Below are 27,930 nucleotides of genomic sequence, written 5' to 3'. Positions count from 1 at the left end.
TTTACGAATGTACTGTTTCTGCTGAAAGTACAGCTTGGTTTGATTTCATTATAATTGTGTAAATGCTAAATCGTGGATTTTGTAATACATGTGATTTGATTTGTTATGAAATTGTTTTGAATATGGAATCAATAACAGATTATGGAAAAAAAAATGAAGCATTGTAAAGAACAGGACGCATAATCACCCTACCATACAAAGCCTACCAATTCCACGTGTTCTTGATAAGAACGATCTTTTAAAAAATAATGACACTTTTCCACTTTTTGCATCTAAACCTATAGGGAGTCGCTCTATCAGGGACGGAAAAACATAAGTTATCACTGTAGGTACAGAAATATAAATGAAAAAAATGAAAATTTTATGTGTGTTTGCTTGTGTGATTTTGATTCACCAATATTATATGAAATATCGTACAGGTTATAATTTCAGTTGAAATTGAATAAATTCTTCTTTTTCTTCTTCGTCTTCATCCGGTTAAGTAGAGACCGCCGTTGGTGTATCAATTAATGATAATTCACAACATTTATATAGCGCATTATCACATGAAATATCTCCAAACGCTAAGGGGAAAAAATAGAAAAGGAAGAAGAAGAAAGGAAGAAAGAAAGAAAAAGGAAGAAGGTGCAGTTTCAGAGACGGTAAGACATGAGTCATAGTCATAGAACTACTCAATAAACAAATAAGTTTTTAACATGGATTTAAATTTGTCTTCCGAATCTGTTTGGTGCATTGTCGTACTCGTTAAGTACTGAGTACTTATCGTACTTTATCGAGTGATATGAAAACAAAACAAAAACAAATATGAGCTCGACCTCAACAAAATTTCAACTTGACCACGCGCAGACATTTAGACTCGGAGGTCGTGTGCAAAATGTTTTCCCAGAAAGAGGCGGTTGGAAGGTGTGTGTTCCCACTGCCATCTGATTGGTCACAAAGTAAAAAGGAGGAATGTGCGTCTATGATCGTTTTATGATCGATATTTTGCATCGCTGGCCGTAGAGTGAAAGAGTGTAACGGAACGATTCAATACTATGAAATCGACCATGCACTATCGAGTTTGAGTTTGGGGCATCGATATCTCACTCTCATGCTTGCATGCTTACATGTGACGTACGTACACCGTACATTCTGTTTCGTTATTGCATTCATATACAACACACATGAATGCATTGCGTATTATGAGCGGATACTGTATGTTGCGATTCCTGTGTGAAGCAACGAAGTTGAATCTGGAGAAGTGATATGAATCAGCCCGTAGAATACTAGCATCGCGTCACCGTTGTCCCACTTGGTTGGTCAGACGTTTGTAAAAGAATTCAGGTCTCCTCAGAACATCTAAAGCTTCCCGCCGCTTTTGTCAATTGTTGTAAGTATCCACCCAAGTCCACTAATTCAGGAGCCAATTCGCCGGTGCACGGTCTTGCATCCTCACGGTCCGTTACACTTTGTGCGGATCGCGTCGAGAATACTCGGTACATTGTACAGTGTACTGTACATATTGTATATGTACTCTATAGACTAACTTGCCAGAGTCTATAGACTGTACCCTGTAGTGTAGCTAGCTGCTGTTAGAGCGTTTAGTGAGGGTAGATGATGTGTGCGTGTGAGTTGTATTGTTTGTATTGCAGATGCAATTGTACACGGATCCACAGTCACACTTACTCACTAATTAAAGTTGTAAAGAAATCAGACTCGGGGTACGCAGGAAGTACATGAGGTATTGCAGCTTTTATTCGAAGAGGTATCAATCGACGAGTCGTGGTGCGAGTAACCCTTTTACAATATTCAGCAATCACTATTTATACCCAATCTCAGCAGGGAGATGACTCACATCTCCGGTAGGCGGTGAAACAATGGGGTTAAAGAAAGTTACAGATCACTTGTCACTTTTGACAGGGGTCTACTGTGTTCGGATATTATCAATCGGTGGCCTTATCTTTACCCATTATACGGCGGCCGCCTCTGAAGTCGTGTGCTTATGAAGCGGTGTCTGGGATCGGCCACGAGAGAGAAATATTATGCCGAGTGGCTTTCAATACTAGGAATTGTATCCGTCATCAATAACATTGAGAATAAACACACCAGCCAGCGGAGGCTCGCGAGTAATCATGCGAGAGTTTGTCTACATAATTACCTGATAAAGGAAACTTGTCGAGGGGAAAACAAAACAACGGAGAGGGTCACACCCACAGAGAGAGAGAGAGAGAGAGAGAGAGAGTGCATGTGTGGAAGACAGAGATCAGAGGTCGGAGCGGAGAGAAGGAGATTGTGGAGGAGAAAGAAGCAGAGAAAAGTTGAGCTGCTACAGTAGCTCCCCCCTAGTGAGCTTCTCGAAAGGTGAAGGAGAGATGTGAACGATAGAAAATGTAAAAGCCTGCAGCGGGACTAGAGTGCCTACAAAATCGTGAAATATACAAAGTGGTTAGAAAAAAAAAATGTACAAGCTATTAAATATACGTGCTTAATCCACATCGTGAACTGTTGGTTGTAAGGCATGGAACACATCATGTAGTCGTATACATATAATGCCTATAGCATGAACGTGGTTCGTGAATAAGATGCGAAATGAAATATATTTAAATTGAGCTAAGAACGTTTTAAAGCAATTACTCATCAAACTGTATACTCCATGTACAATTAAATGCATGTGAGATGGTGACTAAGGCACATGAATTACTGAAATGGTCACCAAATAATACGCCTAATTCCGTCGCTTCGCACATCTATGCGTTCCTTACGAGATAACGTTATGAAAATAATCACTGTCAAATTGATGTGTGTCGTTAAACAGTGATAATGAACGGTGATATCGCATACCGAAAGACAACATAAAATATGAATACATGAAATTCGGCCGTAGCACCATGCAAGTAAAAAAATACAAAGTGACAAAATAGACACAAGATCAAAACAAAATGTCACTGAATGTTCGTTCAGAGTCAAAAGTTTGAGTTCACTGTCCAACAACAAGAGGGTTACTAACAAACAAAATCAACGAGATGCTTCGGCCAATGTACTCGCCTCCCGCGTCGAGTGCGAGATTCGGAGGTCGAGGCAAGGTTAGGCGTAATAGGCGTGGTGGTCGGCGAAGCCACGGTGGGCGGCGGTGTCGTGTTGTTGGAACAGGAGCGGGGCGGTTCAGAGTCAAGTCGTGCGGCTTTGAGTCGGTCAATGCTAACGGTGTCGGTGCGTCCGTTAATGTCGAGCGTGTAATGTTTGTCAGATTTGCTAATGACGCGGAATGGTCCGTCATAGGGAGGTCGTAGCGGTCGGCGGACAGCATCATGTCGCACAAAAACGTGTGTGCATGTCGACAAGTCCGTGGGGATGTACGACGGCGAAGTCGGGTGCGGTCGGGGTGGAGTGGGGCGTAAGGAGGTCATGAAATGACGGAGACGATGCACATAGTTGGTGGGGTCGTCTGTAGTAGTCGAATTCGTCGGGACGATGAATTCGCCAGGAAGTCGCAGGGTCGTGCCGTACACAAGCTCGGCTGGCGAATGTCCGATGTCGGGTTTGATGGTGGTGCGTAATGAGAGAAGGACCAGCGGCAAGGCTTCGGTCCAGTTGTCATTGTGGTGTGCGATGAGCGATGCTTTTAATTGGCGATGGAAACGCTCTACCAAACCATTGGCGCACGGATGGTACGCTGTCGTGCTGATGTGTTTCGCTCCAAGGAGATTCGTGAGGGCCGCGAAAAGCGCCGATTGGAATTGACGACCACGGTCGGTGGTGATCGTAGCAGGCGTCCCAAAATGCGCAATCCAGTGCTCGACAAAAGTTTTCGCGACAGTGTCGGCGGTGATATTCGCGATGGGTACGGCGATGGGCCATCGGGTAAACCGGTCCACGCAAGTGAGAAGGAAGGGAAACCCATTCGATGACGGCAACGGACCGACGAGGTCAATATGGACGTGGCTGAAGCGGGCGTCGGGCGCGACGAAGGTACCAATGGGTGCCGTGGTATGGCGATGCACTTTCGAGCGTTGACAAGAGGTGCATTCTCGAGCCCATTGACGCACGTCGCGGTTCATCCCAGGCCACACGTAGCGCTCAGCGATTAGGCGTTGGGAGGCGCGAACTCCGGGGTGGGCGAGGTCGTGGATTGCGTCGAAAACTGCTCGTCTACACTTGCGTGGGAGAAATGGGCGAGCTTGCCCAGTCGAAGTGTCACACACAAGCGTAACATCGGTATTCGGAATAGGCACGTCGTCGAGCTCAAGTGATGTTGTCGAATTATTCTTCATGGCAGCTAGCTCTTGGCAATCGCGTTGATGCCTAGCTACCTCGGCGAAATCGATGGTGGGTGATGACGCGGTGAGGGCGTTGACGTCGATGCGTGATAAGGCATCAGCTGCGGCGTTAGCTGTGCCTTTCACATGTCGAATGTCTGATGTGAATTGAGAAACAAAGTCGAGGTGTCTTATTTCTCGTGGCGAATATCTCTCCGGAGATGCACGCAGGGCATGTGTGAGGGGCTTATGGTCCGTTAAGACGTGAAACTGCCGTCCTTCGAGGGCGTGGCGGAAGTGTCGTATAGTCAGATAGATCGCTAGCAACTCCCTGCCAAACGTGCTGTAGCGAGTTTCAGCTGGTTTCAGTTTTTGGGAGAAGAACGCGACCGGCTGCCAGTGGTTGTCGACTTGCTGTTGCAATATTCCACCGACAGCAACATCAGAAGCATCAACCATCACGTTCAGAGGGGAGTCGGGTCGTGGATGGGCGAGCAAAGTCGCGTTGGCGAGAGCAGATTTCACTTCATTGAAGGCGTGGATTGCGGCGTCGTTGAGGGCGAAATGTCGCGGGCGTTTCGACGAGAGGAGCGAGGTGAGGGGCTGGACGATGTCCGCACATCGTGGAATGAAGCGACGGTAGAAGTTCACCATACCGAGGAACTCACGCAACTTTCTCAACGATGACGGAGCGGGGAAATCGCGAATTGCGGCGATTTTGCTGTCGAGAGGGCGAACACCAGCGTGATCAACGCGATGGCCGAGGAACTCGAGCTTGTCGACACCAAATTCGCACTTCGCTGGGTTGATGACGATGCCATAGCGAGAGAGTCGATCGAACAGCTGACGGAGATGACGCTCGTGTTCATCGAGATCGGAGCTGGCGACGAGAAGGTCATCGATGTAAGCGTAGCAGAAATCGAGGCCACGAGTGACTTCATCAATAAACCGCTGAAATGTGTTCGCCGCATTTCTTAGTCCGAAAGGCATGCGGACAAATTCGAACAGTCCGAATGGGGTCGTGATCGCGGTCTTCTTAATATCAGATGGTTCGAGCGGTATCTGGTGGTATGCACGGATAAGGTCAATTTTTGAGAAAACTGTCTTACCGTGCAGCGTCGACGTGAAATCATGAATGTGGGGGATCGGGTAGCGGTCGGGAACAGTGATGTTGTTGAGGGCCCGATAATCCCCACACGGTCGCCAATCCCCCTCCGTGCGTTTTGGGACCATGTGAAGAGGTGACGACCAGTTGCTCTCGGATGGGCGTATGATGCCGAGGTCGAGCATGTGGTCGAACTCCGCTCGTGCGATGGAGAGTTTGTCGGCAACGAGACGTCGTGGGCGCGCGACCACCGGCTGACCTTTGGTCGTGATATGGTGCGTGGTAGAATGGATGACAGGAGTGTCGGCGAAAGTGGTCCGTGTGAGAGACGGATAGCGTGAGAGAAGAGCCGAGAAACGATTGTCAGGATGGGGCAAGGCGAGAGAAAGTTTTTGTGGCGGTAGGGCAGACGAGATTCCACTGATGCTAAGTGTGGTTGTGGGGTCGATAAGTTTGTGACGATGCATGTCGACGAGAAGGCTGAAATGTCGTAGGAAGTCCGCTCCCAATATAGGGGAAGAGACGTCGGCGATGAGAAAAACCCATTTGAAACATCTCCGCAGTCCCAAGTTGAGCGAAACAGACTTCTGCCCAAACGTTCGGATCGGAGTGGCGTTCACTGCGCACAGTTGAGGACCAGGCGAGCGTGGTCGATGACGCTCACCGTGCGTACTGGGGGGAATAACGGAGACCTCTGCTCCCGTGTCGACAAGAAAACGCTGCCCTGTCTGTCGGTTTGTGACGTAAAATAGGCGACTCTCACCTGAATTCGTAGTGCCAGCGGACTGCGTCGCCCCTATTCGCTGGCGTGGTCGTTTCCCGATGACGGGGGCATCGTTGGCGGAGGAGTAGACGAAGGAGCTGCAAACCGGCACGGATAGCGACAGCGATGCGCCCGCTCACCAAAATTCGCGTGATACCAGCAGACGTCCGAATTCGTTGGCAGAGGGCCCGGGCTGGGGTCTCGCCTCTGACCCGGTGATCGATCTCGGCTACGACTGCGACTGCGCTCTCGTACCTGAAATGTTAGCGAACGGACTTGTGCGGCCAGCTTCCTAATTTCTGCCCGCAACTCCCCCGTCTCGTCAGTCTTTGGTTGTGCAGCTGCTGGTGCCGAGACGTGGGCGACCGTTTGCGGGAGGGCGACGTCGACGATGCGGTCCGCCATCTCCGCGAGCTTTTCCACCTCTACGCTGTCACCCGTCGTGGCGAGGATGAGTTGAATATTGGCCGGCAGCCGTTGGAGAAATAGCTGCTTCAAGATGGATTGCTCCAGCTTCCGGTCACCCAATAGCTGGTGCATGCGCCTCAACAGCTGGCTCGGCTTGCGGTCGCCAAGCTCCTCATCGGTGAGGAGCTGCTGTAGTCGGCGCTGCTCTGACGCAGACGTCCGGGAGATGAGAGCATTTTTCAACGCCGTGTAAGGCTGCTCCTCCGGTTGTGCGACTATTAAGTCCCGCACCTCCTGGGCGATGTCTGGCTGGAGGGACGCCACGACATAATGATACTTCGTCTGCTCACGGGTAATAGCCTTCGTCGCAAACTGTGATTCCACCTGAGCAAACCACACGTGCGGGTCGGCGGGCCAGTAGGGCGGGAGTTTGATGGCAGCTGTTGCGATGGTGCCTGCGTCCGAGGTAGAGGTCGATGTCGATGTCGTCGTTTCAGTCATGATTGAGGCAGTGTTCGAAGCGGGGTCACCAATTTAGTGAGGGTAGATGATGTGTGCGTGTGAGTTGTATTGTTTGTATTGCAGATGCAATTGTACACGGATCCACAGTCACACTTACTCACTAATTAAAGTTGTAAAGAAATCAGACTCGGGGTACGCAGGAAGTACATGAGGTATTGCAGCTTTTATTCGAAGAGGTATCAATCGACGAGTCGTGGTGCGAGTAACCCTTTTACAATATTCAGCAATCACTATTTATACCCAATCTCAGCAGGGAGATGACTCACATCTCCGGTAGGCGGTGAAACAATGGGGTTAAAGAAAGTTACAGATCACTTGTCACTTTTGACAGGGGTCTACTGTGTTCGGATATTATCAATCGGTGGCCTTATCTTTACCCATTATACGGCGGCCGCCTCTGAAGTCGTGTGCTTATGAAGCGGTGTCTGGGATCGGCCACGAGAGAGAAATATTATGCCGAGTGGCTTTCAATACTAGGAATTGTATCCGTCATCAATAACATTGAGAATAAACACACCAGCCAGCGGAGGCTCGCGAGTAATCATGCGAGAGTTTGTCTACATAATTACCTGATAAAGGAAACTTGTCGAGGGGAAAACAAAACAACGGAGAGGGTCACACCCACAGAGAGAGAGAGAGAGAGAGAGAGAGAGTGCATGTGTGGAAGACAGAGATCAGAGGTCGGAGCGGAGAGAAGGAGATTGTGGAGGAGAAAGAAGCAGAGAAAAGTTGAGCTGCTACAAGCGCTACCGGGTTTTTACATCTACCACGTGAAGGAAGGATCCCAGGACGAGGATTCATGTTCATGTGCACATGAATCTGCTCGGTTCGGGCCCCTGAGTTTGGGACATTAATAACTTCATCGACAGAACTGAAGAGGCTCAGTAGAGAGGGTCAAAGTAACGACGGGTCCTTGTCTTCAGACCACGGGCAGTCTCTTCTGGCTCCTCCCTCAGACAGTAACACGTTACTATAAGCAGGTCGTGTTTTGGTCATAAGCCAAATTGGGCAGAATTAGCAGAAAAGGAGGTTCTGCTTTGCAAGTCACAGTAGGTTAAATTACAATGTAAATTTACCGGGTAGCTTAAACATCAGCTAACACTACAGTTCAGTTCGGGAAACCCACTCACAAGGGGGGCCCCTCCTTATAAGTAACCCGTCCCCCTTATAAGTAACCCCGTCCCCCTTATAAGTAACCCCCGGGGCACCCCTTATAAGGAGTCTCCACGCTTTTTTGCAATGCAACGCGAAAATGAAAGGACTGCGGCAATTCGCTTGATTATGTCCATAAAGCTTCACAAGTTTCCTAGTTACTCACGAAATTTGAGCAAAATCGGTTCGAGGCATCATATCTAAAATCATGGATTTAAATGCGATGTCAAACGACCCATGCGAATGCTGAAATGCGAGCGATTACTGGCGTGAGTGTCGCCAGGCGCGGCGGCGCGGCAATGCTTGAGTGCAGACGTGGCGACTGAGTGGCGACTTTCATAGAAAGCCACCTGAATGAACGAAAGTCTCCGTACTCAGTCGCCACGTCTGCACTCAAGCATTGCCGCGCCGCCGCGCCTGGCGACACTCACACCAGTAATCGCTCGCATTTCAGCATTCGCATGGGTCGTTTGACATCGCATTTAAATCCATGATTTTAGATATGATGCCTTGAACCGATTTTGCTCAAATTTCGTGAATAACTAGGAAACTTGTGAAGCTTTATGGACATAATCAAGCGAATTGCCGCAGTCCTTTCATTTTCGCGTTGCATTGCAAAAAGGCGTGGAGACTCCTTATAAGGGGTGCCCCGGGGGTTACTTATAAGGGGGACGGGGTTACTTATAAGGGGGACGGGTTACTTATAAGGAGGGGCCCCCCTTGTGAGTGGGTTTCCCGAACTGAGTTAGAATATCATTTATTAGTGGAAAATTGAGCAAAGAAAATGGGATTCCATGAGGATTCAAACTCGAGACCTCCGGATGCTAGCCCAGTGCTCGCTCTACCGACTGAGCTAAATTATATATGTTCTAGAAAGCCCTACTCGCCCCTAGTTCAGTAGAAACCTATTCGTCCCAGAAACCCTAAAATTCTCAATGCTCGAATGGTAAGAAGCTACCTATAGTATAGCAGTGTGCTTGTGTGTGATCCTGACACACACGTACGCACTTGAACCTGGCATAAACCCGAGGTGAAGGATAATTCAACTTGGGGATAAAAGAAAATGCGAGGGATCACTGAAGTGATGCAGCTTTTTGAGTGTGTAACAAACGAAAACAGAAAAATTGACCAGAAATGAACATTATTTATTAGTGGAAAATTGAGCAAAGAAAATGGGATTCCATTGGGATTCAAACCCGAGACCTCCGGATGCTAGCCCAGTGCTCTACCGACTGAGCTAGCAGTAGAACTCTATAGGCCTACCAGTATATTATAGTATTAGAAAGCCCTAGTTCAGTGTTGGTCCCAGAAACCCTTAATTCTCAATGCTCGAATGGTCAGAAGCTATAGGAGTGTGTTTGTGTGTGACACACACGTACACACTCGAACCTGGCATAAACTACAAGTATTCTATAATTCTAGTATTTACCGATTCTCGAGATGGCCTGATGCGCCTGATGCTGACTACTTTTTAGAGGGGGTTTTCCATCCACATCCATCAGTCACACAATTAAGTCCAGTCATCAAGCCTTAAGTTAAGACTAGTCAAGGTCATGGGAGGTCCGTAGTCACCTGACAGGGTCGAAGGTGTCAGTCATGTGACCGTGCAGTCAGGTTAAAGTCACAGTCCGGGTCTGGTTATACAGTACAGGAGGAGGGAAGTCAAGGCTAACTGTCCCTGGTCTGTGTCATTTGATGCTGCATTCATTATGTCATTTATTCTCACCAGCTAGTGTAATAATATATTAACTAATGTTAGATCTAGCACTTGTTTTATTTTGTCAATTCAGAAGAGTCTGCCAATGAACTTTCCTGTCCATGTAGATATCTGGAGTTCCACTGAACTAAATTGGACCGAAGTCACAGGATACTTTGTACAACTGTAGATCTACTAGACTCTACTTACTTAACCCCGTGGCGCTGTAACCCTAACCCGACACGTACGTCTTGGGGTCGCTGATGCAGTTAGTAATAGTATAGATGTAGATCTACTTACTATGCTGTACTACACTGTAACTTATTTCAAGTTACTCAGTTTACATAGATTTTATGTAGACTAAGTTAGCCGTTTAAAGGTATGTGGACCTGGTAGTTGCGGGGGTGCTGTTGCATGATAATGCCGATCACCGTTAGCATTTATACAAAGATTGACAAAGTTGAGCTGTCATCAAGAGTAAAGCGTGTAGGCGTTGCTAGGTAACGTTGCCTTCGTTGTCTTCTCTGCAAAGATGTCATTGTCAGCCAAATCATGAGCCGAAGTGTGATCGGACCACTGACTACAGCAGATCAGACTTCTTCGGACTCATGGAAATGGGTCACAGCGTAAGGGCTTAAGAGGAGTCGAGAGCACAGGCCTCTATACAGTCAGTCCGCAGCGTGTGCGATAATGAGGCACGAACGACAATTTTATTCAGAATCACGTTTACGCAGTTTGTGCCCTTGAGACTGACGAGATTTCGCGATACTTTGCGAGAGTTTTTGCAGAGGTCGCAACAACAGCTTTCATAGCTTTCGCAGTGCATTGTTTGACCCAGGATGGTTAGGTAAGTTATAGAGCTGATTATGTTCATTAATTTGATACCTAATTTCCCTAGTTTTGATGTCAATATAGTGGTCCATTTTAGCATCAAAATAAACAATTATTTTGCCAATGTTCAAGAAGCTTTTAGATCATAGTTTGATGTTTTGCTAGTTCCTGACTGGTATTGAAAATAGATCTCCGTAATTTCTTCGATTTCACAATCGTGAAACTTGAGCGAGTATGATCAATTAAAAAACGAAGAGGGGCACCATTTTTAAGGTTGTGAATTTTCCTGTTGAAAACAAGGCAAATTATGTTTTCTTACTGGAAGTGGGGTAGTGAATGAACACGCGTGGAATGTGTTGTTGATACCCAGACAATGGTCGTGGACAATGGCCAGGATTGGAATGTTTCATGAGGAATTCCACTATCGCAGCTAGTCTTTGTTCATTCTGAAATGTGGTGTGTGCAAGCACATGGAAACATGTGCTTACTTCTTTCATGTGCATGCATTTCACCCTGTGTCAAGAATTCAGACTAGCAGTGCTCGGGGCAATCCACATGAATAATTGATTAAGCATTCATGTGCCTTGCAGCAGAGCTCGGGACAGGTGGCAGCCAGGTCCATTGTTCAGGGTCATTGTAAGTGCACACTCACATACACATCATTGGTTCCTGTGTAAAGTTCAAGTTTTGTACAGAGAGTGAAAATTCGATCACAATCTGGAACATTTAAAACTCACAGCATTGAGTCAGCAGCCAATGGATACTACGCAATGCGACACGCCGCGTCTTGCGACAGATTTCGACCAATCACAGACCCGGATTTCCGGTGCGAATGCGAGGATAATCTTTTTAAACTCGACGCTAGACATGTCTCTGAATTTTGCTAGTTCCTGACCCGTATTGAAATGAAGATGGGAAAACGTGCCCTTATTGTGATACTATATACCTTAGCGGACATAGTCTTCACCATATTTTAGAGGGGCATGAAAGATTTCAGGTTAATTTTTTGGCGTCAAACGTGAAGGAATATTTTTGAATACAATACCGAACTTCGAGAGGGATTTTGATATTCTTTATTCTTCTTTTCCGTTTATTTTGATCATGAGCATATTTGCTTATGTTTTCTCTTTCAGTCGATACTAAAAGTGTCGAAAACTGACGAGAAATACTCGTTCTACACGGATTTATTCATGACCATGTATCTGCTCATTACGTATGCAAGCACCGCTCAGCCGTGCATACGACTTGAATAAATACGTGCGTTTTCGCTCACGCTGCGGACTGACTGCTATAGGAAACTGTTTTGAGCGACGACATCACAGTCGATGCTGATACATTGTATTTACTTTTCCCGATGACTGATATGGTTCAAATGATGAGTGAGTGATTGAACAGTAGCTTTCAAATTCAAGTACACATGTATATCCTGTGATTTTGGTGCAATTTGGGTTTCCAGAATATCAGTGTGGATTCAAAAGTACATTAGTACCCCAAAGTTATGTGGTGTCAACAACGTCCACCATCACATATTGATTAACTCCTACTAGTCCTAGACTCTATAATTAGGCCTATGTTCTGGAACACACTGCATGTGTTCTCTTGGCAATGCAGGCTTTTAGGGGCCGTACACAGTTTGACCGCAAAATGACTCTACATACAGTTTAGGTAGGCCCTACTCAAAGTCACATGCACTGCTCAATTAGGGTGCTATCGCAAAACCGATGTTGTATGTCCTTACATTTGTATTGTACATGATTGCTGAGACATGCAGGAAGGGCAAACGTGCTTGCTAATCCATGATTCAAATATATCATATTAGAAACAAACAAACAAACAAAACCTGAAAAGAACAAGAAAGGGGCCTGGAAAATTTTGTGGGCAAGTGCCGATGCATGATAATGTTGCTGTTGTTTGCTACATGGTTGTGTCAGACTCCAATGAAGCAAGGCAGATAAGTGTAATACATGTGTAGCCCCATGTCAGATTTGAAATGTCAGTCAGTGTCATGCACATTTCACATTCTTGATCTCATGCATTGCAAATTCCGTTTAGCTTACCTGGGCCAAAGATTCCAGTGAGCTGTTGCAATTATTTATTTTCTAGCGTCCAGCATGCATGACTTTTTACATTTTCATCTTCTGCTCGAAGACACTGGAACATGTTTTCAACAAACTTGGCAGGTAGCATCCATACTGTAATGGGATCTCAATTTCTTCCAGTGGGCACCCCCCCCCCCCCCCCCCCCTTAAAGCCCAAGGTTTTGATCTTCTTTGTGAAAATCCATGGTCATTTTTTTTTCTCACTAAACTTGGCTGGCATTATTGCTCGGATAGTGGAAGTGATAAAATTTGTATAAATGGGCATTATGCACCTAGATGCAGAATGTGTGGTGGCGAACTTGCGATAGGCAGGTACAATGTAAGTGTGAGATCCCCCTGGTCTCTCTCTTTGTTTTAATGTATTTTTGCATATTTGTCACAAGTAACTTGCATCACAGCAAGATTGAGAGTTTACTGATACAGAGAATAAACAAGGGAAGTCAATCATGGCATACTTGTTAAAAGAGAGCTCACAAAAATTACCCAGAACAACAGAGCCAGTGTGGCAGATTGAGTTAAAGGATAAGTCCACCTTCATCTACATAAGAAGAATGCAGTAGAAGATATCACTGAAAATTTGACGATAATTGGACAATCCATACAAAAGCTATGAATTTTTGAAGTTCCAGTGCCACCATCGCTGGATGAGAAGACTACTGCAGCATGTGATGTTATGTGCGTAGAACAATGCAAGGAAAGTAAAAAGGAAATTCAACATATTTTCACTTTTCTCGCATAATGATAGAGCACTTGCCTTGCCTCTTTCAGAAGGCGGGGCAATAATATTACTCTTAACATTATATGTCAGTAGCGAGTTGAGGGAATGTAACATTTTGTCAGGAAATTAAATTTTGTGGAATTCTCGTCATATGTTCTCCTTTGTATATTGTTCTACGCATGTGACATCATACACTGAAGTAGTCTTCCCATCCAGCAGTGACTATGTAGAAACTTTAAGAATTCTTAACTTTTGATCGGATTGTCCGATTTTCCTCAAACTTTGCATGATGTGTTCTACTAATATTGCTGCATTCACTCAATCCTTGTATATGAAGGTGGACTTGTCCTTTTAATTATGAAGTAAACTTGTGGCTATGGACACAATCATAACATAATCATGCCTGACATGAGACAAGCATAACATTGATTCACTCTTTCCGTTTGATATACCAGTTTGTCAAAATGACGTTTTTACTGTTTGTCTGTAAACATGCTACAGGTGACGTGAAACTAAAAGAGGTAGGTGGAGAGAAGTGTTAGACAAGGGTCAGCATCATGTGGCGCGTAAAGACCACTGCTCAGCGCACCCTGCCGTGCCTGGTGTCCCAAGCCACCCTCTGCCGCCACATGAGCGTTGTGGTGCCGGCCCATGTGAAAGGCAAGCAGCCCGTCATGGCCATCAGGCGGGAGGATTATGGGTCCCAGTGGGAGCGGAGAGCCCCCCTCAACCCCCTGCACATCAAATCCTTTGTGGACCAGGGTGTCAAGGTGCTGGTACAGCCCTCCAACAGGCGGGCTTATCCTGTGCAGGTGAGGAGTCATACCATCACATGGTGCTACAAAAGTAAACCCACTAGCCCACTTGCCTTGGGCAATTGACTCTCACAGTCAGGCAAGTTAAATGCACTGGCACTTTTCCTGAATGGGAATTCATGCGAGATGGAGAAAAATCTTTCATAGAGCTCCGATATCATGTGTGACAAGGGAGCAGTGAGTCATATCCTGCAGTTTGTAAAATGTTAGGTCCTTTTTGTTCTGAAACAACCACCAACCCCAAGAAGAAAAAAGAAAATACCAAGAACCTCCCCCATTACAACCCCTACCCCTCTCTCATCAAAAACAAACTGATAACAACAACAATACCTGATAACCCCTAGAAGAGAAAATCAGAGATGATCAACTCTAGACAACACACCACATATTAATGAGCGAATGCTACCGACCACTTGTGGTTTACCCCAGGTGACTAGCAATAGTCAGCAAAGGGTATTGTGCCATACGAAGAAGACTGCGAATTGCATGAAACAAATTGATATATTTCCCGTGGTTTGTTTCTCAATTTCCCGACAGGATTACGAGAGGAGTGGGGCCATCATCCAGGAGGACATCAATGAGGCTTCCCTCATCATGGGGGTGAAGCAGGTCCCCATCCCGCGCCTCATCCCCAACAAGACCTACTGCTTCTTCTCGCACACGATCAAGGCCCAGACAGAGAACATGCCCATGCTGGACCAGCTCCTGGAGAAGGTAGGGGAAGATTTATCCCAGTTTGGAGTTCATCCATGTAACAAGCTTAGAAGGATGCTGAATGATACAGCGGTCACATGACCTGCATTCAATTAAGTTGATTACAACAACAAAAAAGAGAAGCAACCAAAAACATTGCTTTGCAGATACCGTTCATGGTGATGCGTAATAGAGCTAGCTAGCTAGATGGATGGATTGATAAGATATGGCAGGTAGGTAAGTAGAAGGAGAAATATACAGTTAGTAGAGAGTATACAAAAGAGAGAGCAAGAGAAAGGAAGAAAGAGTGTGGGAGAAAGAGAAAGAAAGACAAAGTGTATTAACGAGAAAGCAAGTGGGAGAGAGAACTTCATTAATGAAGTTTGCAGTGTAATTGAGTATGTGACAAATTATGAAAAGATTGAATATCTGTTTGCGATATACATATCATCGCTGGGGTGACAAGACCCTTGTATCTGCAGTTTTGGTGAAAATGACTTTTTTTGATTAATGGTCAAATAATGGGATAAGTGATGTCCTGTCCAAATCCCTAACTGTCTTACTCCAAAAATGAAGCCACCATGGCATGTCAAAGGAAAGGCTGTCTCATTCGCCACAGTGCTTTGGCCGCCATGTTTTTTGGCTCTCCTGAACATTTGACATTTTGTAGATACGAGGTCTTGTCGCCCCAGCGACGATATATGTACAGCTTATCACACATTTATACTGCAGTACACACTGTGGCATGCTCTTTACATAACCCAGGCTTTGCGGAAAACATACCCTCAAATACAGCAGTGACAAGTACGACAGTCTGCACCAAGATCTTTCATTCAAACCTACAATAGAGAGCTACAAAAGAATTTTGACCTTGACTGCAGTTAATGATGCTGAGGTTCCACCCGAGTAGGAATTGCACACCAGCTCAAGGCAATGTATCTCTGTTTGCACACAATAAAGGCTTTCATCCATAGTGACAGCCACTGTAAAATGTCCAATAGCATGGTTAATAGCCATTTAAGCTCCATTAGGCTATGTGAGACAATGTTGAGATAAAGTTGGCAAGTTTCTAACTGTGTGTACTGTCTTACAGCTTTTGTTGTCACCAAAGTGGGATAGTGGCAACTCTGGAATCAGCATTAAATTTGAGAGAGGTGTTTTTTTTTTTGTTTTTTTTTAAATCAAACAGTTTTTTTTTTTTATTTTTTTTTATATATAACAGTTTCAATCAAAAATGAACAGTTCTGGATATAACGGATTAACATTCTTTTCACAACACAGTGTTATAGTGCATAATCATCTAAACATTGCAACACACAAAGTTCTTGTAGATTTCCCATTGACCTGCACACATAAATGTACCAATTCTGTGCTTTTGAAAGAGGAAACTCAAGGAGAATAGATTATGTGTGTTTCTAGGCTTACAATGTACATAACAATAGAAGCGAGGTTAAGTATGATTTGCTTCTGACCTGTTTTGATTTGAGGTGACATTGCAACAGATAAGGTTTTATTTTTATTTTTCTATGACATTAGTAGTTAGATCTATGATATCGTAATCTTACTTCTTTTTTTAATTCATACTGCATTATAGATGCATATGCTCATCATATATCACACTGGAACTCTGTTTCAAATCAGCAATCATTGACTAGTACTTGTGTCTTTCTGTTTATTCTCCCTTTATCTACTCCTTTCTTGGACCCACCCTCCTGCTTTCCACATGAAACTCTCACAGAATATACGACTGATGGACTACGAGAAAATCGTAGACGATAGTGGCAAACGTCTGGTAGCCTTTGGGAAGTTCGCTGGCATCGCAGGAATGATTAATATTCTTCATGGTATAGGACTACGACTTCTTGCCCTGGGCCATCACACACCTTATATTGTAAGTTAATTTGATTGTCTAGTTTGTTGTTGTATGGGTCCAAAAATGAGAGAATACACAATGAAGTGCCATTATGCTTTATAGCTTGAACATATGCTATTGAAGAAAGATTTCCCTCTGCTCTGTCATGTTCCTGTAATTTAAAGAAAAAATCTACAAGCTCTATCTTAAATACTGGAGGACATTCTTTTGTGTTTAAAAAAAAGAAGAGATCATAACGGAAGTTAGGCTGAGAATTCTACATGTGTATTGATCTTTGCATTAAAATATGTAAATATCATGCACGACTGCACCCCCCCCCCCCCCTCCAAGATTTACAAATCAACTTTCACAGTCTTGTACTGACATGATTACCGGGTATGCAACTCTGCTCCTATTCTCACAGCACATAGCAGCTGCACACAACTACCGGAATAGCAGCATGGCCCGGCAGGCTATTCGTGATGCTGGGTATGAGATATCGCTTGGTCTGATGCCAAAATCTATTGGCCCACTCACATTCGTCTTCATGGGCTCTGGAAATGTGTCACAGGTGAGGAATTTTTCCTTTTTTTTTGTCCCTCTGAATTCACTTGTAGGTATCAGAGACTCTGTTCAGATTGATGATTATTGCATCCAGTAGTGATTTGTTTTGTTTTGTTTTGTTTATTTCAACTGATGGACAAAGTGCCCTTCGCTAACATCAATATGCATTGATCATTCAGTGTTTTTGAGTGCTCAGTACTTACTGCCGTGAGCTATCGGAATCATCTGGCTATAAGGCAGGAGCTTGGTAGTTTAGTACCACGGGTGTAGTGGATATGATTGTGTAGCAATCAGGAGGTTGTGGGTTTGAATCCCACTTGAGCATGTATGCCCGTAATTTTTCTGTATTATCATGGCTATCCCTGAAAAACACTCAACAATCAATGTGTATTTATGCTAATGAAAGACTCTTTCTTGTCTCTTCATTGTGCCAAAAAGGTTGTATGAAAGTGTTCATAATAGAGGGTTCACTAAAAGAATTTTCAAGACATAACCATCTGGCGTCAAATTAAAGTTTGTATCAGTTGTTGTTATCACCACTTATTGATTAATTCCAGTCTCACAATATGCAAGATGGATTTGAATTTAGGTATTTGAGAAAACTTCTCCTAGTTTTGCACTCATCTGATTTTGAATACAGTATTATCACAGATTAAGGAAAAAGGATAGAGAAAGTTATTCAGAATAAAATCACTGCTGTTAGAACCACTGAAGTTCTGTCAGAAACATTTTAATGTCTGCGTTGAAATCCACTATAATCATCCACCCTTACATTTGAGACCTACATTGTTGTCCATGAGGCAGTTTGTTCCTCAACACATCATTTCTCCCTCAATGGAATTTCAGAGACAATGTTAAGCTTTTTACCCATTTGAAGATGAGTCCCGATAATACTCAGGCAGGTGTCTGTGGGAAATGCGTGTTATAGCAAGATCAGTCCGTCCTCAATGGGTTAGCATGGTTTGTCTTTGACATCTGGTGCTATGACTGCACAGAGGAATAAAATACTGTTAAAGTGGCCACTTTATGCATGCATAATTATAATCATAATCATTTTATGTGTCTTATGATTATCATTTTTTTTTGCACTGGTCAAATATATTGCAATTGCTCACTGTGCCGTAAAGAAAAAGTTGCGATTTAGTTGTAAACACACCGTCAAGGGTGCCAGAAGGAGGTTGCATCAAGGTCAAATTTATCTTGCAGTTTGGTCGTGCAGTTAAGCACCACAGGGCTCTCGCTTGTGTTGGTGTTTAGTGTTAGTGTGCATGAGTATGAGTGTGTGTGTGTGTGTGTGTGTGTGTGTGTGTGTGTGTGTGTGTGCAGGGAGGTGTCTCACCTCCCTGGTGTGTGCGTGTGTGGGTGGGTGTGTGTTTGGGTGTGTGTGTGTGTGTGTGTGTGTGTGTGTGTGTGTGTGTGTGTGTGTGTGTGTGTGTGTGTGTGTGTGTGTGTGTGTGTGTGTGTGTGTGTATTCTGTGGTCAAGGCGCTGTATCAATTCATATCTGTGTGTTTGCTCTGGCAGGGAGCCAGGGAGATGATGGAGGAACTACCAGTGGAGTATGTGGAACCACGTGACTTGAAGGAAGTGGCCCTACATGGAGGTAATCAATGGGTTATTTGCTGCTTCATAAAGCCACACTAACATTAAAACAAGAAGTGTATGCCTCACATTTCCATTCAAACCAGTTTTACCATTATGGACTAGTTAGTCTTTTTTTTAAACTGTTTTGTATTTTAAAGTTAATAGCATTATTGGCTTTTGTAGTCCACAAACCATGCTATGGACCTTTAAAAAAAAGCAACAACCATATGACATTTCCTTCAGAGTTGAAGGTATGCCAATGTTGATACAATGTCAAATTGTCAGACCTACATTGAAGTTAATTGTCACCTTGTAGGCCTACCCAGTGGTGCTGGAGTCAGTGGGAACATTATCTATTCAAAATACTTTTGTTTTTGTTTTTGTTTGTTGTTGTTGTTGTTGTTGTGTCGTTTACAATATCATACTTGTTCTTGTAGATTCACAACAGATAGGTAGAGTATTTGTGTGCTAGTATAGTAATATATCATTTGGGGTTTTTCCTTTCCAATTCATAGTTCTCACTCACATGTATCAAAACAACATCTTATATCAGGCCATGGCACCTTTATTTTACCATAAGCTTCCATCCATCATTCTCTCTGGATATCCAGAATGACAGCCACCTACCCAATTTGGCACTACTTGATCTCCAAATTCAGCCTCCTCCATCCTCACCAGAAAGCTAGCCCTTCACTGGCATGAAAGAAAAGATTCTGCCGACAAAAGTTAATCCCTATGAGTTTAATCCCTTCTATGTACAGAGCTGATTACATTCAGGATGGCCATTTAATTCCAAACAATGCAGTCCCTAGCCTGGGCACAAAAAACATTCATGGTCCCAAAAGAGCTATAGATTAAAAAAACAAACAGACAAACAATAAACTTTTTAGTGCATGTACAACAGCTATCTAGTCTGTCTGTGAACACAACTTAATCACCCACTCTACCAAATCAAGAAATGGTCCAAACAAACCCAGTGTCAACTTCACTATTAAACAATACATGCACTAAAGCTACTATCTCAATTTCTATTGGAAGTTTACCCACTGAAAAAAATCAGTGGACAGCTTTAAATTTATAGCTGTCTTCCTCAAAATTGTGATTTACTGCACTTATATGACTGTCAAGAATTCTTTAAAAGAGAAAACTACATCTCACAAAAAATAGTTGCACATATGATTTTCATCATCAGTCCAACCATTGCAGAACCAAGTTTATTTTAGCTGTGCAACATTCATGAATTCAAGTCTCGTATTTGCAGTGTCTTTGCAAATTCAGTGTACTTATGTTTTCCACACCATTACACAAGTAACTCTGTTGCACTCGTACATCTTGTTTGAGGCATTTTAATTTGCCACCTTTTAATTTGCCATAACCGCAATGGCCCAAATTCATGAAGGTGGTACAACTGAAACCATGGTTTAAACCATGGACAATTTGTATGGAGCGCCAAGTGTCGCATGGCCTATTTCATTAAGAAATCAGTCATTTCTTTGGCGAAATGATCGTTTCATAATGAAATGACAACATTTCGTTAACGAAATGAAAATTTCGTCAACTAAATAGGCCATGTGACACTTGGCACTCCATACAAATTGTCCATGGTTTAAAGCATGGTTTCAATTGTACCACCTTCATGAATTCGGGCCCATATCAGGGATCTCGCCAGCGTATATCACCCTTGTCGGCCCCGACAAGCGTGCGGTTTGAAGAAGCAATTGCCGACAAGGGTAAAACTTGCCGACAAGGGTAACACCACGCGTGAACTTGCCGACAAGGGTAACTTGCTTGACGAGCTAAGTTCGGACCAATTTCTCGCCTTTTTCAGTCTTTATTATCTGGCTAGAAAAGAAGCTAGATGTTGAAAGCAGCAGCAGTTTACATACTTAAACAAGGGCAAAAATTTACCCACGCAGTCACCGCACCGATCACAACAACGCGGCTCAACAAAGCGACGTACTAGCTGATACCAGGGAGGTCTTACCTCCCTGCTGATACACACCACATCACACACTTGCTCACTCACATGCGCTCTGATTTGGGATCCACACACACATGCACAAGCACCCAGCCGGCCACTTACAGCCGCCTGCGTGTACAACGGTACAGTGTATTGTGAGAGGGAGAGAGAGGACAGAAAGAGAGGGTCGGAGGTTCAGGCCGAAAAGGAGGCTGACAAAAGAAGGCTGACACGTGCTCGCTTGTTGTCACGCTTGTTGTCGGGTTACGCAAAAACAAACGATATGAAATGCATGCCCCCCTCCGCCAAAGGTTGTATTTTTTTTTTTTTGGCTGCTTTGGTTTGTTTGTTAGTTTGTCTGCCTGTCTGTCTCTCTATTCGCAAAATAAGTCAAAATTTGGGAACAGATTAGGATGAAATTTTTAGGAACAGTTGGTTGGTAAAATGGCGCAAGGAACAGATGATTAAATTTTGATAGTGAGCAGGATTTATAATACCACCGAATTTGTTTCGTATATTTGAAAGGATTCGTATCAATTCTTTAGGAAGCTGGTCATCGGCAATGACGCAAAATTAGATGCGTTCAAAGCATTGCCGCAGAGAGAAAATTAACTCCATTTTTCGTTAAAAAAAGGAAAGAAAAAAGAACGTGCGATGGAGTAAGCAAATGCAAATTGTTATTTAGGTTTTGGTAGTTTCAGTGGGTTATTTTTTTTTTTTAATCTAAAAAGCCATGCGTTCCATTTTAGCCTTTTCAATTTCTATGGATTTGTAAACGTCATTCGTGAATATTCCATTTTCCTTCTCCGGGCCGAAATTTATAGTAATTCTGTCATGATGGTCTTTCAAGTTCAACGTATACGTAATGCTCCACGTGCTTCTGGCTTGGTTTGTTAAAAGGTGGGTTAGGGGGCCTTCATGGGCAGAAAATAAATGATGATCATTCATCAATGTTCCCAGTTGGTTTACATGCTATGTACACGATGTTTACGACCACTTAAGCAAGGTGGCAGTACGCGCGACATTCTTTATCTGACACCTGGCTTTCGTGGAAATTTCATGGAAATTTCCACAAGCCATGATATCAAGTTTCCCCACTGCTTGAGGTCGTGCTTTTTTTTATTCTTCATTACGAACATCAATTTGTTCAACTTGAAAAGTGTAGATAATTTGCTTTGAGGACGTGTTTCTTTCTTCTTTTTTTTTCATTGCAGCATCGGTAACATTTTGTTTTGTTCATCGTCCCTGCATGGCAGGGGTTCATGGGAGGAGAACGATAGGAATGACTGGGGAGAAAATTAACTGAAAGAAGGAAGCATCTTTTGAGCGAGCTGTCTTTGTTTTTCTCTACACCAGCATCAGTTATCGCCACCAAGATTCATTTTTTTTTTCGTTACTCCGACAGATTAATGATAAAATGATGCTAGATTCTTTATTCTGAAGGTTCGTTAATCCAAAATTGATTAAGAAAAAATGTCCGTTCACTTCACGACGAAATCAGTTTTGTTATTTCGAACGTTCTGCCAGTGAAATTTCGGAATAAAACAACGGCACAAAACAGCGTGTTTTCGTACTCTATAAGGGTCTGTTATTCCGACAGAAGTAGTAATGATGAAATAACAATAGATTCTTTATTCTGAAGGTTCGTTAACCGAAAATTGAATAAAGAAAAATGTCCGTAAATTTCAAAACGAAATCAGTGCGTCATTTCGAACGTTTTGCCAGTGAAATTTGGAATAAAACTGCCCAAAAAACAGTTGCACTTTTCTTACTCTTAGGGTTCGTTACTCCGACAAATTAATGATAAAATAATGCTATATTCCTTATTCTGAAGGTTCGTTAATCCAAAAATGATTTTAAAAAATGTCCGTTCATTTCACAACGAAATCAGTTTTGTTATTTCGAACGTTTCCGTCAGTGAAATTTCAGAATAAAACGACGGCCCCAAAACGGTTACAGTTTTCTTTTACTCTGAAGGTTCGTTACTGCGAAAGAATAACGATATAATACTTTAGATTCTTTATTCTGAACGATAGTTAATCGGAAAACGATAAAGAAGAAATGAAAACGGTTACAGTTTTCTTACCTTCAGGGTTCGTTACTCCGAAAGAATAATGGCAAAATAATACTCTACATTCTTAATTCTGAATGATCGTTAATAGAAAAATTATAAAGGAGAAAATATTCGTTTATATCCAAACGAAATCAGTTTTGTTATTTCGAATGTTCTGCCAGTATAATTTCGGAATACAACAACGGCCCCAAAAGGGTGTTTTCTTATTCTGAAGGTTTGTTATTCTGAAGCAATAACGATGATAGATGATAGATTCCTTTCTGAAGATTCGTTGATCAGAAAATAATAAAGAAAAAATGCTTGTTAATCTTCGAACGAAATCAGTTTTATTTTGAACATTCATCTGTAGTACCGACCTTTGGTGTTGTTGTTTTCGATTACAAACCTTCGAAGTACTCAGTAATGAATCGTTTCATTTTATGATTAACTTCGGAATAATGACCATCATTACATTTTTGTATGATATCTCTTTGATGTCACGGCCAAACTACCGCAGTATACCCAGAAAGGAAAGTGCAACGATGTCCCGAAAATTCTCGATCGCTTCTCGCGCATCTGCATGCAATAGGCCTACCACGTGGTCGAGCAGACGGCGAGAAAGCAACACGGCGCGCGTTGTTGCGATGCAGAGGCGGCTAATTATTGCAACAGTGAAACAGGAAAGGCCTAAAAGAAATCGGAACCTCCACCATCGGCACCTACTTCTCTTTCATTTATTATTTAGGGACTGCCGCTAACAAAAGGTATGGAGTTTCTGCATTGTTTATGTGAGAATATGCCCCTCACAACGTTCATTACATCTCCGTGAAAATGTCGCATTTAGTGGCATTTTAGCGGCGATTTATCTGTGTTGTATTGAGCATTAGCGAAGGCTTCCGCGCTTCGCGCGGGAGGGGGAACCCCCCTCCCGTACCCACCCCAAGAACAGCGCGCATAAATGCCGACAAGCGTGAAGAAATTCCTGGCGAGAACCCTGCATATGTCAAGGCATGTCTGCATGTATCAAGTTGATTATCTATAGATAAGGTTGAGAACAGCATGTGTAAATTGTATACTGGCAAATATTATTTGATTTTCTCTTTTTTTGTCAGCTTTTACTAGTTCATGAATCATTTTTTCCCACCCTTCATCCAGACATAAGAAAGGTGTATGCCACAGTGGTCCACAGAAAGGACCACATTGTCAGAAAGGATGGGGGAGAGTTTGACCGGGCCGAGTACGACATGCATCCTGAGAGGTACAAGTCAACCTTCAGTGAAGAGGTAAGGTCTCGCAGGTAGTGTTTCTCGCTGTTGGGGCGGGTCTAGAGCAATTACCCCCTGGGCAATTACTCCCTTGGCAATTACCCCCAGGGCAATTAACCCCCTTGGCAATTAACCCAGACCAGTGCCATATATATAGAGAGTCTGGACAACTGCTAAATTGGATGCAATGTTGTTTCCCCAGCGTATTATGTGCTAGAGAGTTTGCGTGTGCACTCAGACGTAAGTATCAAAAGCAAGCTGAATAAGGGGTAGTGAACAGTGGGCATTGCCTATGAGTGCACTTTGGTAACAACATGGCTCCACAAAGATCACAAGACCAGTTTTGACCAATCACAGGCTTCAAAACTCATAAGCTGAAAACAGAGTTGGCCAGACTCTCTTTATATACGGCACTGCCCCAGACCCTTCCCCTTCCCCTGACTCTAATCCTAATCCTAATCCTAACCCTAACCCAAACTCTAACCCTAATCCTTATACTCTATCCTTGTCATTAACCCGTATTTAGCCCGGTGTGGAGGGGGGGGGGGGGGCGGGGTGGTAATTGCCCTGATACAGTTGCGGCTGAGCAAAATAGTCAAAGAACAACTGGTAGCTAGGATAGGTCAAATGGCACTTTGTAGTTGCCAGTTGTGAGAGTATAATGTAAAGAGCTGTTGTGAAGGTTTGACAATTAGTTGTTACTCTTATCATTCCAAATTCTGCAGATGTCTCTGTGAAAAATTACTTTCCTAATCTCTACATGCCCCCCCCCCCCCACCCCCTGAAGGGGGAAAAATGAATTTGAAAGCTTCCCTGAGTTGGGAACTAATATAGCTTGATTGGAATTCAAGCATGTGGCATATGTTTCTGTACGGAGCCTTCTTGATTTTAATGTGTCAATGTTGGCAACCCTTCACTATTAGAATACAGTCATACATGTGTGTTTTATAGATTACCAGGTTTATTATTATTATGAATCATGTGTGTGTAAAATCTGATTTGAATGGCTGTCAGATTGGACCTTGGGCATCATGCATCATCAACGGTATCTTCTGGGATGTAAACCATCCCCGGTTCCTTACCAACATGGACACACAACCCCTCCTGGGCCCCGTTAGCCACCCACAGACCTCTGCCGTGCCCGGTTGCCCCACCCTCCCGCACCGCCTCCTTGCCATCTGCGACATCACAGCAGACCCGGGTGGCTCCATCGAGTTCATCGCCGACTGCACCACGATCGAGTCGCCCTTCTGCCTCTATGACGCCGACCACAGGCACCAGCACTTCAAGTCCCTGCGGTTCTCGGGAGATGGAGTACTGGTCTGCTCCATCGACAACATGCCTGCCCAGCTGCCCAGAGAGGCCACCGACTTTTTCGGTGGACTCTTGGCCCCTCTTGTCCCTGAACTAGTAAGTGCAATTGCATCCTAAATGTCCAGGAAAGCTGCAGACCATACACAATATATGTTAGTGTAAAAATGGACCATTTCTTTCTGTTGACACTTTCACAAATATTTTGCACCATTGAACTAGTGTGAAAATAGCAACATGTGAATATACACTTAATACAGTCAAATCTGTCTATAGCGGTCACCCAAGGGAAACGGAAAAAGTGGCCGTTATAGACAGGTGGCCGTTATAGACAGGTTATCCAACTTTGCGTACATTGCCTACAAATGTACATGTATCATCGTTGTATATATCTATAAATACCGGGTACGTACATGTGCATATATGTGTGTACGTATACACATGTGGGTTTCATGCATTGAACAATGCCGGTGTTCTTGAAATAATTATTGTTGCACAGTAGCATGTGTACAGTCGTGAAGGGAGCTTGATACTAAATGCGCGATGAATGCAGTGGTGGCGATCACTGAACGTTACCCATAAATGACTGGCACGGCTTCTAAAAGCGGAAAAACACGCTGAATTATCAGCTCTTTGGCCGCTATAGAGAGGTTAAAAGCTACCGCGGGAAACAAAATTTGTGGCCACTGGCCGCATTAGACAGGTGGCCGCTATACACAGGGTCTTGAACAGGGCTTTTCTCTCGGGGGGATTTTTCAGTGGCCGCTATAGACAGGTGGCCGCTATATAGAGGTGGCCGCTAAGGCAGGTTTGACTGTAGTTAGAATAAAGACATATATAGACATAATGGACATATATTTATATTATAGATATTTAGAGTATAGACAGAAATACTCTCATGCTTGAAATTATTTTTAAAAAAAAAGTTCTCTGAAATTTGACCAGAGCAAAAACTTAATCATGTGGCAGTTTTCATCCTTGCAGTTACACTTGATGTGCCCATTGAATGTTCTGCCAGTACCAAGATGCTAACCTGTCACAGTGCCAGACTGATATAGAGACTTGGGATGAATAAATGGACATGACTCTAACAACACATATATCATAGCCTTGGAGGGGGGGGGGGGGGGGGGGAGTTTACGAAGTTGTGGATTCAGTTTTGCATGCAATGCATCCCATCAAATCAATGGGGTTAGACAATGGCTGTCTGTTGATGTGAGAAAACATTAATATTTTGTTCCATTGGAGGCACATTAAGGGATAGTTGGTTTGTAGCTGCAAGCAAAAACTCTGAACCTGTGGGTGAAAGCACATGCAGCTTTCATACAATTATTTTGGTACGAGAAAATGACATAGAGTGTGTGCTTTATTTCATTTTGTTGTTATTGTTTAGTGCCATTGAGCTACATCAATTTAGATTGTGACATAATGATATAACTAACCCCATATATTTTCACCCAAATCGCAGTTGACGTCGGATGCAACAAAGCCGTTTGAACAGGAGGACTTTTCTCGTGTCATCAGAGATGTAAGTCAACAATGCACCTGACTATCGTAGAGTGAGATTTTGTATGTAATTTATTTGACCATACTGTGTGTGGTGTCATGTTATCAATGTATTTTTTTATGCCGGAGGCATTGTGATTTAGGGTTGTCTGTCTGTCCGTCTGTTCATCCTTCCTTCCGTAATCAATATTTTGGACAGCATAACTTAAGAACCCATTGTGGTTTCCAAGGATAGCTCAAATTCCTGAATACTTACTCTCTGAAACAATTTAACCATCCAAATGAAATCTGGCTCAAGGAATTTATAAACACCAAACACATATGGGGTTCTGCCATCAAACTTTTGAACATGTCATTTCAGTTTTTTACCAATCATGTGAAACTGTGGTCTCACACTGTCAAGGTGTATATACAACAAACCTATGGGAGAATAATGCGATATGGCAGAGGCATGTCAGTTGCCATAGCGACATTCCTAATTCTTGTTTGACATGTGGTTCAGGTTTGTGTGCAAGAAGTACCCATCTTGGTCAGTATCTGATTATTTGCAATGTCTCGACAACTTTGATTTCTATGTTTGTTTGTTGTTGTGTTTTTCTCCTTTTGACACCATTTCCATTTTTTCTTGTATAAAAGGCAATAATCTGCTCCAATGGAAAACTGACAGATAACTACAAATACATCCAAGACCTACGTGACAAAATTGATCCGTAAGTAGACATACCATTTACAAACTCTAAAAAAGTTGAAGCCATTCATGAAAAACACAGCAAACTAACAAACATCACAGCGTTCATGA

The 27,930-nt window shown here is 43.5% G+C and overlaps 1 protein-coding gene across 1 annotated transcript in view; it reads left to right on the top strand.

Annotated features, from left to right (window-relative positions):
- The first annotated feature begins 1,274 nt into the window (after window positions 1–1,274).
- LOC139717600 (alpha-aminoadipic semialdehyde synthase, mitochondrial-like) overlaps window positions 1,275–27,930 on the top strand; it is a 42,410-nt gene continuing 15,754 nt past the window's right edge. The window contains 10 exon segments of the mRNA XM_071629109.1: window positions 1,275–1,369; window positions 14,031–14,341; window positions 14,882–15,058; window positions 16,776–16,928; window positions 17,314–17,460; window positions 18,977–19,055; window positions 24,205–24,332; window positions 25,329–25,724; window positions 27,094–27,153; window positions 27,768–27,841. Coding sequence (XP_071485210.1) covers window positions 14,087–14,341; window positions 14,882–15,058; window positions 16,776–16,928; window positions 17,314–17,460; window positions 18,977–19,055; window positions 24,205–24,332; window positions 25,329–25,724; window positions 27,094–27,153; window positions 27,768–27,841 — 1,469 coding nt within the window. The 5' untranslated portion in view covers window positions 1,275–1,369; window positions 14,031–14,086.

Source organism: Diadema antillarum, unplaced genomic scaffold (genome assembly GCF_040938485.1).
Source record: "Diadema antillarum isolate AM-2024a unplaced genomic scaffold, OU_Dant_1.0 scf00000078, whole genome shotgun sequence".
NCBI classification, from domain to species: domain Eukaryota; kingdom Metazoa; phylum Echinodermata; class Echinoidea; order Diadematoida; family Diadematidae; genus Diadema; species Diadema antillarum.
The sequence above is the reverse complement of the archived record's forward strand: the minus strand, read 5'-3'. Positions and strand labels throughout refer to the sequence as shown.